Source organism: Pseudophryne corroboree, chromosome 5 (assembly GCF_028390025.1).
Source record: "Pseudophryne corroboree isolate aPseCor3 chromosome 5, aPseCor3.hap2, whole genome shotgun sequence".
Lineage (NCBI taxonomy): Eukaryota > Metazoa > Chordata > Amphibia > Anura > Myobatrachidae > Pseudophryne > Pseudophryne corroboree.
This window is the reverse complement of record NC_086448.1, coordinates 686,685,045-686,699,499: the sequence shown is the minus strand read 5'-3', so window position 1 is coordinate 686,699,499 and position 14,455 is coordinate 686,685,045. Positions and strand designations below refer to the sequence as shown.

General features: G+C 45.7%; 1 protein-coding gene across 1 annotated transcript in view; it reads left to right on the top strand.

Annotated features, from left to right (window-relative positions):
• The first annotated feature begins 1,906 nt into the window (after positions 1–1,906).
• TTPA (alpha tocopherol transfer protein) overlaps positions 1,907–14,455 on the top strand; it is a 142,507-nt gene continuing 129,958 nt past the window's right edge. Inside the window, exon 1 of the mRNA XM_063923783.1 lies at positions 1,907–2,258. Coding sequence (XP_063779853.1) covers positions 2,049–2,258 — 210 coding nt within the window. The 5' untranslated portion in view covers positions 1,907–2,048. The remainder of the gene's footprint in view (positions 2,259–14,455) is intronic.

Sequence of the window (14,455 nt, the reverse complement as noted above, 5' to 3'; positions counted from 1 at the left end):
TATTCTCTGTAAAGTGTGGCGGAATATATGTGCGCTGTATAATAATTGGTAATAATAAATAAATGATGGCTTCATTGGTAAGGGGCATGGCCACAGAACAGTACCAATTCACATGACACCGCACAGTAGTGTCTGTTATTCACATTACACCACACAGTAGTACCCCTTATGCACGTTATGCCATACTATGGTTGAGCCCCTTATACACAGCTGTATTGCACTATTTACTTGTTTAATTCAAATACATTAAAAACACTATATATGCCTCGACTGACCTGACCTCACAACTCCTTGAAATTCCTCAATAAAAATAAAGCCCCAAATATACCCCCCCAATTTCAGAATAAAAATAATGCCCCAAAAGTGGCCCCTCCAAATTTGATAATCTACCAATGCCTCAATGAAAACAATGTCCAAATGTGACCCCTCCTTCCCCCACAGACCTAAACTCCTCAAAACTCTCAATAAAATGAATGCACCAAAAGAGACAGGAAAGATAGAGGTGCTGCAGGACAGAAATAACCCTGCTACACAGCTACAAGTAGACAGTGATACATATAAAGAGGGTGGGCAGAGCTCCGCCATGTACCGGCTGTCATTGTCTCCAGCTGTCGCCTCTGGCCTGCCCTGATCCCTACCTAGTCTCCAAGTTAGTGTGCGCCCCCGCTTCTGCTTCACCTGCTGCTCTGCGGCTGCCAGTACAGTGGGCCGCGGAAGGGGGGGGGGGGGGCAGCGCGCCCTCTAACTTTTTCGCCACTCGGAGCTCGCGCTCCACTGGAGCCACCCTCGCTACACCCCTGCTCTTAATATAATTACCTGTGGCAGTGTCGTCTAAGCAAGGCATCTGCATACCCTCCAACATGACCCGCCCCACTAGGTACAAAATGCTCTGTTTCTGGACTTCCCTCTTAATTTATTATTGCCATCACCTGTGAAGAAACAGTTTACTTATCATTTAACTAGTTCAACACAGGTGATGGAAATCATAAATTAAGAGGGAAGTCCAGGAACAGAGCATTTTGTACCTAGTGGGGCGGGTCATGTTGGAAGGTCTGCATCTGTGCGCCTACTCTGGTATATTACACCTCCCATCGGTATCCGTTCACATGGTCGACCATGTTATGGTCGACAGTCATTAGGTCGACCACTATTGGTCGACATTGACATGGTCGACATGGACACATGGTCGACACATGAAAATGGTCGACACATGAAAAGGTCGACATGAGTTTTTTAACTTTTTTTTCTTTTGGGGAACTTTGCCATACTTTACGATCCACATGGACTACGATTGGAACGGTAACGTGTGCCGGGCGAAGCGGTAGCGGAGCGAAGGCACCATGCCCGAAGCATGGCGAGCGGACGCGGTGCACTAATTGGGGTTCCCAGTCACTTTACGCAAAAAACGACACCAAAAAAGTTAAAAAACTCATGTCGACCTTTTCATGTCGACCTTTCATGTGTCGAACATTTTAATGTGTCGACCATGTGTCCATGTCAATGTCGACCAATAGTGGTCGACCTAATGACTGTCGACCATAACATGGTCGACCATTCATACCGGAACCCCTCCCATCACCATAAGATTACTGAACATGGTTATTCATATTCTGCTATTGTGCTTTACATGCTCTGCTGGTTATTAGGCTCAGAGATGTAAAATAGTAAAACAATAATAATTGCTCTTGCTGTTTGTCAGTAGTGAAACATTATAATTATTAGGACATTGTCAGGGACACATCTTTAATCCCTGGATCTCTCTTTATACATTAGTAGTTGTCAGCTTAGATGATTCCACAGTGACTTCCCCCCAGTCATTGAGCATATATTACCTATCTGTGTAAACAATGATAATGTGTAACTAATGGACTTCCCCTGTTGTACAATCCTGGTTGCACCGTCCACTAGTCTGTAGCCTGTAATCAGGAGATGTCCCTGGCTACAGCACCACACACAGGCGTGCACATGTTCTTGTGACACAGCCCAGTCCCGGCAGGAGGAGTCATCCAATCACCCCAGAGCTCTGCTGCTCATTCCAATGCAGGAACATGTCGGAGGAAGCCCAGGCAGCAGACTTTGTGGCCGGGAACCCGCGGCTGAATGAGTTACCAGCCCAGTCCCCAGTGGTGAGAGAGGCCATCCTGCTCATCAGGCAGAAGGCAGAGGAGGATAGCGGCCACTGGCCCCTGGGGCTGTCTGACGAGTTCCTGCTGCGGTTCCTGCGAGCCAGGGATTTCTCTATACATCTGGCGTATAAGGTAATTTAGTTACAGGACTGTACAGTATGTGCACAGTGCTGGGTTGCATTGCTGAGAGGGGAAGGGGCTGTTCAGTGGTAGTAATGTAAGTACAGTGCTCTGCAATTACTCTTTGTACAGTATATACTGTAGATGGGTAAGTGCTGGCTTTCAGTGTCACTGAAGTTTGCAGAAACTATATCTAGGGTAGTAATTAATTGTGGCTATTGAATATGCTGACAGCTAATGCAGTGACAAGTATTTCCACATCAGTAGGTTGCTTGCAAAGGATTATTTCTAAAAAAAAAACCTTCCCTGCTAATCCAGGAGGGTCTTATGCAAGGGTCCCCCACAGACAATGAAGACTCACCTCAGTCCCAAAGTGCATGTAAAATCAATGGATTTCTCCCCCTGTGCAGAGCTGTGCAGGTTTGCATGAGAGCCTGTGCTGTCATCTTTTGTCAATATGCCCCTTGTTCCCCCATGTTACGCCGCTCTAGTTGGAAGGAGTTACAGGTGACAATTAGGCACAGATATGCAATTTGTATCTGTCCACTCCGCAAGCACGCAGAGTAGTTTCACACAAGGGGGTCTGATTCAGAGTTGTATGTAAATGCAATGTAAGCTACGGAGCTGCTGATGTTAGCAAGTGCTGCTGCCACCCAGTAATGAAAAGAGACGCTCATTGGAGCCATAGCAAATTCATTTGCACCTGTGTAAACATTCGCAGCCTATACGCAAAAACAAGGAACATCGAGGTTAAGGGTAGACCTATGGCTATGCAGACTGTACACCGCAGTAACGACTCATACGCAATGTTTCTCTTACGTCCTAGAGGATGCTGGGGACTCCGTAAGGACCATGGGGATAGACGGGCTCCGCAGGAGACATGGACACTTTAAGAAAGTCTTAAGACCTGGGTGTGCACTGGCTCCTCCCTCTATGCCCCTCCTCCAGACCCCAGTTTGATACTGTGCCCAGACGAGCTGGATGCTTTTCAGTGAGCTCTCCTGAGTTTACTGATAGAAAGTATTTTGTTAGGTTTTTTATTTTCAGGGAGCTCTGCTGGTAACAGACTCCCAGCATCGAGGGACTGAGGGGACAGAAGCAGCCCTACTTCTTTGAGTTTCAAGGCTCTGCTTCTTAGGCTACTGGACACCATTAGCTCCAGAGGGACTGGTACGCAGGATCTTACCCTCGCCGTCCGTCCCAGAGCCGCGCCGCCGCCCCCCTCGCAGAGCCGGAAGATTGAAGCCGGGTGAGTATGAGAAGAAAAGAAGACTTCACAGGTGGCAGAAGACTTCACTGATCTTCACTGAGGTAACGCACAGCACTGCAGCTGTGCGCCATTGCTCCCATACACCTCACATATTGCGGTCACTGTAAGGGTACAGGGCGCAGGGGGGGGCGCCCTGGGCAGCAATATAAACCTCGTTTGGCAAAAATAAGCATATATACAGTTGGGCACTGTATATATGTATGAGCCCCCGCCAAGTTTACAGTTTTAGCGGGACAGAAGCCCGCCGCCGAGGGGGCGGGGCTTCTCCCTCAGCCCTCACCAGCGCCATTTTTTCTCCACAGCACCGCTGAGAGGAAGCTTCCCGGACTCTCCCCTGCTTACATGGTAGACAAGAGGGTTGAAAAGAGGGGGCACATAATTCCGCGCAATTACATACTACAGTGCTACTGTGTAAACATTAAGTTACTGTGTGATTCCTGGGTTATATAGCGCTGGGGTGTGTGCTGGCATACTCTCTCTCTGTCTCTCCAAAGGGCCTTGTGGGGGAACTGTCTCCAGAAAGAGCATTCCCTGTGTGTGTGTGGTGTCGGTACGCGTGTGTCGACATGTCTGAGGGAGAAGGCTATATTAGAGAGGAGCGAGAGCAAATGAATGTGGTGTCTCCGCCGACAGCGCCGACACCTGACTGGATGGATATGTGGAATGTTTTAAATGCTAGTGTAAACTCATTGCACAAAAGATTAGACAAAGCTGAAGCTTTGGGACAGTCAGGGTCTGAGCCCATGCCTGATCCTATGTCGCAGGGACCGTCGGGGTCCCAAAAGCGCCCACTATCCCAAATAGTTGACACAGATACCGACACGGATTCTGACTCCAGTGTCGATTACGATGATGCAAAGTTACAGCCAAAATTGGCTAAAACTATTCGATATATGATTATGGCAATAAAAGATGTTTTGCATATCACAGAGGAACCCCCTGTCCCTGACAAGAGGGTGCATATGTATAAGGGAAAGAAACCTGAGGTAACCTTTCCCCCCTCACACGAGCTGAATGAGTTATGTGAAAAAGCTTCGGAATCTCCAGATAAAAGACTGCAGATTTCCAAAAGGATTCTTATGGCGTATCCTTTCCCGCCAACGGATAGGTTACGATGGGAATCATCCCCTAGGGTGGACAAAGCATTAACACGTTTATTCAAAAAGGTAGCCCTGCCGTCCCAGGATACGGCTACCCTCAAGGATTCTGCTGACCGCAAGCAGGAGGTTACCCTGAAGTCCATTTATACACATTTAGGTACATTACTCAGACCGGCAATTGCGTCGGCCTGGGTGTGTAATGCTGTAGCAGCATGGACGGATACCTTATCAGAGGAGCTTGATACCCTAGATAAGGATACTATTTTATTGACCCTAGGGCATATAAAAGATGCTGTCCTGTATATGAGAGATGCTCAAAGAGACATTAGTCTTCTGGGTTCTAGAATAAACGCTATGTCGATTTCTGCCAGAAGAGTCCTATGGACACGGCAATGGACAGGTGATGCCGACTCAAAAAGGCATATGGAGGTTTTACCTTACAAGGGCGAGGAATTGTTTGGGGAAGGTCTCTCGGACCTAGTTTCCAAAATCAAATTTTTTGCCTTATATTCCCTCACAGCCTAAGAGAGCACCGCATTATCAAATGCAGTCCTTTCGATCACAAAGAAACAAGAAAGTGCGAGGTGCGTCCTTTCTTGCCAGAGGTAGGGGCAGAGGGAAGAAGCTGCACAACACAGCTAGTTCCCAGGAACAGAAGTCCTCCCCCGGCCTCTACAAAATCCACCGCATGACGCTGGGGCTCCACTGGTGGAGTCCGCCCCAGTGGGGGCACGTCTTCGGGGTTTCAGCCACATCTGGGTTCACTCCCAGGTGGATCCCTGGGCGATAGAAATTGTTTCTCAGGGTTACAAGCTGGAATTCGAGGACGTGCCTCCTCGCCGATTTTTCAAATCGGCCCTACCAACTTCTCCCCAGGAAAGGGAGATAGTATTACAGGCAATACAAAAATTGTATCTTCAACAGGTGGTGGTCAAGGTTCCCCTTCTCAACAAGGAAGGGGATATTACTCGACCCTGTTTGTAGTCCCGAAACCGGACGGTTCGGTCAGACCCATATTAAATTTAAAATCCCTGAACCTATACTTGAAAAGGTTCAAGTTCAAGATGGAATCGCTAAGAGCGGTCATCGCAAGCCCGGAAGGGGAGGATTTTATGGTGTCTCTGGACATAAAGGATGCATACCTTCATGTCCCCATTTATCCACCTCATCAGGCCTACCTCAGATTTGTGGTACAGGATTGTCATTACCAATTTCAGACGTTGCCGTTTGGTCTCTCCACGGCCCCGAGGGTTTTCACCAAGGTAATGGCGGAAATGATGGTGCTTCTGCGGAAGCAAGGTGTCACAATTATCCCGTACTTGGACGATCTCCTCATAAAAGCGAGATCAAGAGAGCAGTTGCTGAACAGTGTATCACTTTCACTGGAAGTGTTACAGCAACACGGCTGGATTCTCAATATTCCAAAGTCGCAGTTGGTTCCTACAACTCGTCTGCCTTTCTTGGGCATGATTCTGGACACGGACCAGAAGAGGGTTTATCTCCCGATAGAAAAGGCCCAGGAACTCATGGCTCTGGTCAGGAACCTATTGAAACCAAAACAGGTGTCTGTGCATCACTGCACTCGAGTCCTGGGAAAGATAGTGGCATCATACGAGGCCATTTCCTTCGGCAGGTTTCATGCGAGGACTTTCCAATGGGACCTACTGGACAAGTGGTCCGGGTCACATCTACAGATGCATCGGTTGATCACCCTGTCCCCCAGGGCCAGGGTGTCACTCCTGTGGTGGCTGCAGAGTGCTCACCTTCTCGAAGGTCGCAGATTCGGCATTCAGGACTGGATCCTGGTGACCACAGATGCAAGCCTCCGAGGTTGGGGAGCAGTCACACAGGGAAGAAATTTCCAAGGTCTTTGGTCAAGTCAACAGACTTGTCTTCACATCAACATCCTGGAACTAAGGGCCATATACAACGCCCTACGTCAAGCGGAGACCTTACTTCGCAACCAAGCGGTTCTGATTCAGTCAGACAACGTCACCGCAGTGGCTCATGTAAACCGCCAAGGCGGCACAAGGAGCAGAGTGGCGATGGCGGAAGCCACCAGAATTCTTCGCTGGGCGAAGAATCATGTAAGCGCACTGTCAGCAGTGTTCATTCCGGGAGTAGACAATTGGGAAGCAGACTTCCTAAGCAGACACGACCTACATCCGGGAGAGTGGGGACTTCATCAAGAAGTCTTCACACAGATTGCGAGTCGGTGGGAACTGCCACAGATAGACATGATGGCGTCCCGCCTCAACAAAAAGCTACATATTGCGCCAGGTCAAGAGACCCTCAGGCAGTAGCTGTAGACGCCCTAGTGACTCCGTGGGTGTTCCAGTCGGTCTATGTATTTCCTCCTCTTCCTCTCATACCCAAGGTGTTGAGGTTAATAAGAAAAAGAGGTGTGAGAACAATCCTCATTGTTCCAGATTGGCCACGAAGGACCTGGTACCCGGATCTGCAGGAAATGCTCACAGAAGATCCGTGGCCTCTTCCTCTAAGGCAGGACCTGTTGCAACAGGGGCCCTGTCTGTTCTAAGACTTACTGCGGCTACGTTTGACGGCATGGCGGTTGAATGCCGGATCCTAGCAGAGAAAGGCATTCCGGTGGAGGTTATCCCTACGCTAATAAAGGCTAGGAAGGACGTAACGTCAAAACATTATCACCGCATATGGCGAAAGTATGTTTCTTGGTGTGAGGCCAGGAATGCTACTACGGAAGAATTCCATCTGGGCCGTTTTCTTCACTTCCTGCAAACTGGAGTGAATTTGGGCCTAAAATTAGGCTCCATTAAGGTCCAGATTTCGTCCCTATCCATTTTCTTTCAAAAAGAATTGGCTTCTCTCCCAGAAGTTCAGACTTTTGTGAAGGGTGTTCTGCATATTCAGCCTCCTTTTGTACCTCCGGTGGCACCTCGGGTTTGAACCACTGAAAACGGTGGAGTTGAAATATCTCACGTGGAAGGTGGTCATGTTATTAGCCTTGGCTTCGGCTAGGCGAGTGTCGGAATTAGCGGCTTTGTCACATAAAAGCCCCTATCTGGTTTTCCATATGGATAGAGCGGAATTGCGGACCCGTCCTCAATTCCTGCCAAAAGTGGTATCATCATTTCATATGAACCAACCTATTGTGGTGCCTGTGGCTACGCGGGACTTGGAGGATTCCAAGTTGCTTGATGTGGTCAGGGCTTTGAAAATTTACGTGGCCAGAACGGCTAGGGTCAGAAAAACAGAAGCACTGTTTGTCCTGTATGCAACCAACAAGATTGGTGCAACTGCTTCAAAGCAGTCTATTGCTCGCTGGATCTGTAACACGATTCCGCAGGCGCATTCTACGGCTGGATTGCCGTTACCGAAATCGGTCAAAGCCCATTCCACTAGGAAAGTGGGCTCTTCTTGGGCGGCTGCCCGAGGGGTCTCGGCACTACAGCTGTGTCGAGCTGCTACTTGGTCGGGGTCAAACACCTTTGCAAAGTTCTATAAGTTTGATACCCTGGCTGAGGAGGACCTCATGTTTGCTCAATCGGTGCTGCAGAGTCATCCGCACTCTCCCGCCCGTTTGGGAGCTTTGGTATAATCCCCATGGTCCTTACGGAGTCCCCAGCATCCTCTAGGATGTAAGAGAAAATAAGATTTTAAACCTACCAGTAAATCTTTTTCTCGTAGTCCGTAGAGGATGCTGGGCGCCCGTCCCAAGTGCGGACTACTTCTGCAATACTTGTATATAGTTATTGCTTTAATAAGGGTTATGTTATAGTTGCATCGGTCCTGAACTGATGATATGTTGGTTTCATACTGTTAACTGGGTAGTTATCACAAGTTATACGGCGTGATTGGTGTGGCTGGTATGAATCTTGCCCTTGGATTAACAAAATCCTTTCCTCGTACTGTCCGTCTCCTCTGGGCACAGTTTCTCTAACTGAGGTCTGGAGGAGGGGCATAGAGGGAGGAGCCAGTGCACACCCAGGTCTAAAGACTTTCTTAAAGTGCCCATGTCTCCTGCGGAGCCCGTCTATCCCCATGGTCCTTACGGAGTCCCCAGCATCCTCTACGGACTACGAGAAAAAGATTTACCGGTAGGTTTAAAATCTTATTTTTTACACATACAAGCTCGCAGCCGACAGCAGATACACACCCCAAACACGGCCATGACACGCCTGCGTTTTTACAGCAACTCCCTGTTAACGCCTCCAAACAGTCACGTCCTGTCAATCAGGATCAAGCATCGTGACGCATGCGCAATGTGATCGCGGCACATGTGCAGTCTGCCTATAATCACTCGGCAGAGCGTACAACTCTGAATCAGTCCCAAACAGCTATGCAATCCCCAAGTGTCTGCTAGAAATTGTCTAGGATATAGGTTGGGTATGATATCTCGACATTCATCATGTACATGGAATGTCGACATATAGTCACTGGGGACCCAGCAGCGTCTTACCTTCTCCTGGCGGCTCCAGCTGTGTCTTCCTGGTCCCGGTGTTTATGTTACCTTCACTTCCGGAACAGACCTCCGATCTTACAGCATTCTGGTAAGTATTTCTCTGCTATTCCTAGCGGTAACTCTCCTGCCTGCAGCCTAACATTCTGAGACTGCCGACACATTGCCCGTCGACATTTTAACAACGTTAATATAACTGTCGACCATTTGACTACATCAAGATATGTACCTAGCATTTGCACACATAGCTTTTAGAGTTTTGTTTGTGCTTTTTCTGTTCCTAGCTATGTTCTTCTCTCTGCCTATGTTTATTTGGTTTTGATCTGAATTATCTTCTGTTGCTGTGGCTATGCTTTCTGTTCTCTTTGCCTGCAGAAACAATACCTCTGTGTTGGGGGAGTAGATTTCTTTATTCCTGTTTGGTTCACTGCCCCCCTCTGTTAGAACTATTTAAACTAACAGAGGGGGGTAGTGAACCAAACAGGAATAAAGAAATCTGCTCCCCCAACACAGACGTATTGTTTCTGCAGGCAAAGGGAAAAGGAAGCATAGCCACAGCAACAGAAGATAATTTAGATCAAAACCAAATAAACATAGGCAGAGAGAAAAACATAGCTAGGAACAGAAAAAGCACAAACAAAACTCTAAAAGCTATGTGTGCAAATGCTAGGAGCTTAGGAAATAAAATCCTAGAACTAATTGCAATAAGGACAAGGGATGATCTAGACATCGTGGCAATTACAGAGTCATGGTACAATGAAAATCATGACTGGGACATAGCTATACCGGGATATACTTTATTTAGGAAGGAGAGAATTGGAAAAATCGGAGCATAAATACTACCTTAATACAAAGTATTGAAGAAAAAACTGAGGCCCTTTGGGTGACCATAGAAACAGGGGAGAAGTCGATTATTCATATTGGCGTGATATACAGGCCACCAGGTCAGGAAGAGGAACTCGACAAGAACCTATTGCAGGACATAACTAAAATGGCATTAAAAGGAGAGGTAATAATCATAGGAGACTTTAATCTTCCTGATGTAAACTGGGAGGTGTCTGTTGCTAGTCCCACTAGAAGTAGGGACATTTTAAATTCCCTTCAGGGAGCATCCCTCCACCAATTGGGGAGGGAGCCCACTCGGAAAGACGCAATATTAGAATTAATACTTACAAATGGAGACAGAATATCGGACGTAAAAGTGGGTGAAAACCTGGGATCCAGTGATCATCAAGCAGTATGGTTCAGCATAAAGACAGAGACCGACTCATCCCATACAAAAGCAAAGGGGTTGGATTTTAGGAAGGCTGATTTTGTAGGGATGGGAAAATGTGTAAGCGATTCTTTGGCAGACTGGAGGAATTTGGAAGCAGTGCAGGAGAGGTGAAAACATTAAAATGTGCAATATTAAAGGCAACAGACCTTTGTATCAAAAGTGTTAGGAAAAACACAAGGAAAAGGAAGCCAGTGTGGTTTGCGAAAGAAGTAGCAAATATTGTGAAAGCCAAAAAGATGGCTTTTAGGAAATATAAGCAGACACAAAATTATGAAGACAAAGAGATATATCTTGTTAGACAGAAGGAGACTAAGAAGGTAATCAGATGTGCAAAGGAACAAGCTGAGGAGACAATGGCCCAGTCAGTGGATAAAGGAGGCAAAACTTTTTTTTAGTTATATAAGCGAAAGGAGAAAAACAAAAGGAGGAAGGACTGGGAGTCTTTTTGAGGGAGACAATGTAGTAGCAGATCATCTTAATAATTCTTTTTGCACAGTATTTACTACTGAAAGAGAGGGGAAGGGGCCACAGTTAAGTTGCAGGGATATTCAGGAAAATGAAACAAGTACATTTACAGAGGAGAAGGTCCTAACAGAACTCTCAAAGCTGAAAGTGGACAAATCTATGGGGCCAGATGGAATACATCCAAGGATACTAAAAGAACTTAAAGAGGTGCTGGTAGCACCACTGACAGAATTATTCAACCAGTCATTAGCTACAGGAGTAATTCCAGAGGACTGGAAAAGAGCAAACGTAGTCCCACTGCACAAAAGTGGAAGCAAGAAAGAGGCAAACAACTATAGACCAGTGAGTCTTACATCAGTAGTAGGGAAATTGATGGAAACACTCTTAAAAGAAAGAGTTGTAGATTATCTCAAATCCGGCAATTTACAGGATCCCAAACAGTATGGATTCACTGGGGGGAGATCATGTCAAACAAATCTTATTGACTTTTTTGACTGTGTGACTAAAGTGATGGATAAAGGTGGAGCCATAGATATAGCTTATCTAGACTTTAGTAAGGCTTTTGACACTGTTCCACATCGCAGACTGCTAAATAAACTTGAAAGTTTGGGATTGGATATTAGGATTATTGAATGGATAAGATCTTGGTTGAAGGATAGAAAACAGAGAGTTGTGGTAAATGGAGTGCATTCACAGGAGGGAAATGTTACCAGTGGAGTATCCCAGGGATCTGTACTTGGACCAGTGCTATTTAATATCTTCATTGGTGACATTGCAAATGGCATTAAAGAGAAAGTATGCCTTTTTGCAGATGACACAAATGTATGCAACAGGGTAGACACACCAGGTGGGGTAAAACAAATGATTGAGGATCTAGGTAGACTAGAAGAATGGACAAGAGTGTGGCAATTACAGTTTAATGCCAAAAAATGCAAAATCATGCACTTGGGTCTCAAAAATCCAAAGGCTAAATATAGTATTAATGGCACTATACTGGAAACTACTGAGGAGGAAAGGGATCTAGGAGTCACTATTTCAGGTGACTTAAAGGCAGGTAAGCAATGTAACAAAGCAATGAGGAAGGCTAGTCAGATGCTTGGCTGCATTGGGACTGGAATCAGCAGCAGAAAGAAAGAAGTAATAATGCCACTTTATAGGTCATTGGTACGGCCTCATCTAGAATACTGTGTTCAATTCTGGAGGCCATATCTTCAAAAGGACTGGGACATAGCTATACCGGGATATACTTTATTTAGGAAGGACAGAATTGGAAAAATCGGAGGAGGGGTAGCAATGTATAAAAAAAAAAGAAGCATAAATACTACCTTTAATACAAAGTATTGAAGAAAAAACTGAGGCCCTTTGGGTGACCATAGAAACAGGGGAGAAGTCGATTATTCATATTGGCGTGATATACAGGCCACCAGGTCAGGAAGAGGAACTCGACAAGGACCTATTGCAGGACATAACTAAAATGGCATTAAAAGGAGAGGTAATAATCATGGGAGACTTTAATCTTCCTGATGTAAACTGGGAGGTGTCTGTTGCTAGTCTCACTAGAAGTATATTAATACATTAGAAACTGTACAAAGAAGGGCAACTAAAATGGTGTATGGCCTACATCACAAAACATATCCAGAAAGACTAAGAAATCTCAATATGTATAGTTTGGAGCAGAGAAGGGAAAGCTGAGACATGATAGAAACTTTCAAATATATCAAGGGTTTTAACAAAGTCCAGGAGGGAAACATTCTCCAAATGAAGAGAAGCAATAGGACACGAGGACATGCACTGAGACTGGATGGGGGGTAGGTTCAGGGGAAATTTGAGAAAAAATTACTTCACAGAAAGGGTAGTGGATAAGTGGAATAGCCTCCCATCAGAGGTGGTAGAGGCTAAGACAGTGGAGCAATTTAAACATGCATGGGATAGACATAAGGATATCCTTACAAAGAAATAAGGATCAAACAAGGTTAGAGGGAAAAAAAAAAAAAAAAGGGGGCAGACTAGATGGGCCAAGTGGTTCTTATCTGCCATCAAATTCTATGTTTCTATGTTTAAGCAATTGAACTGCTTTTGATTGGTACTGGCTAGTTCAGGAGGGCAGTGTCTAATGATGATATTTTAGAATATAAGATCCTGCAGACACTGTCCTCATTCCTTGTGTTTTCCTGGCTGTGTTTTTTCTTTGTTGTAGTTGTTATGCTCTATCCAGGGCCAGATTAAGAGCCACATAGGCAAAGGTCTGATAATGATCAAGGACTTAAGGGGGTTACACACGGGGAAATGTGTGCTGAGCAATCTAGCACAGACCGCTTAGCACACATCTCTCAATCTGCTGAGCGAGGGGGCGGACAAGGGGGTACGCTCACTTCACACAGAAGTGAAGTAAGCAGTCTACTAGATTGTGCCTGCATGCATGCAGGCACAATCTAGTATCGGCGATAGCGACATGCGGGGCCGCGCATCGCTATCGCTGTGGGGCATACACACGGAGAGATCCTTGCTTAATTTCTTAACAATCTAGTCAGATTGCTTAGAAATTAAGTACGGATCTCTCCGTGTGTACCCCACTTTACTGTCTGCCCCAGTATCTACCAGAGGCAAATGTACTAAGCCTTGGAGAATGATAAAAGGGAGAGAGGTAAACTACCAACCAATCAGATCCTAACTGTTACAGTTTGTGTTTAAAAATGACAGTTAAAATCGGATTGGCTGGTACTTTATCTTTCTCATCTTTATCTTTCTCCTAAGCTTAGTACATCTGCCCCTAAATACGAAAAAGTAGACATAATTATGTGAGGAAAATAGAAATACAATTTTAATACTCATGATTGATGGCCGACCGTGTGGCCAGCTAGGCAGCTAGCCATCTCCATTGAGGTGTAATGAGGGGCCTATTTTTAATTGGAGGCCTGCGGCTGTACCACCATCAACCCCATTGTTAATCTGGACCTGCCTCTACCCCCCTGTTCAGTTCTGCAGATTCTTTGTGGTCAAAAATAAAGAATACCAGGAACTGCAAGGGAATAATGCGCAAACTTGCTTATATAACATAGCTTGCGTCCCCCCGACCTGTGTGTCTGGGATCATGGTCACATAAACAGACCACGGTCAGGGCAAAGGTTTACAAATGTTAGCCAAACCTGGGATGTTAGGGACATAAGTAAACAGTCAAGAATGAACTGGATCAGTATCTGACGGTCAGACATACAGGTCTGTCCTGAAATAAACAGGATTGAAGACCCATATTGTGATAATAATTAGTTTAAGGATATGTTTGATATCCCAACAGCAAATGTACCGGTAATAAGTTTTGAGTTCCACTTTTTCTTTTCGTTTCTCTTTTAACCTACAAATTAAGACCTACAGTACACGCACGATACTGCTTAACCACAAGTGTTAATATGAGTGAGTTTAAAGAAAGATTGTATGAGGCCACAGGCATAAATGCTGGCACCTAAACAGGCACACCTATTTTTAATGTGGTTGATTCAATTAGGAGTGCTGTAACTTGCAAATCAGCATCAGTTGCATCTATAGCAGCCCCTAAATGGCATATTTTAGTATGCTCCCCATATGGGTCTGTGAACTAAATTGTGCAATTTAGAGGAAAAATTGTGACAAATTGGATACCGTTATCAGCGTTCCAAATGCACA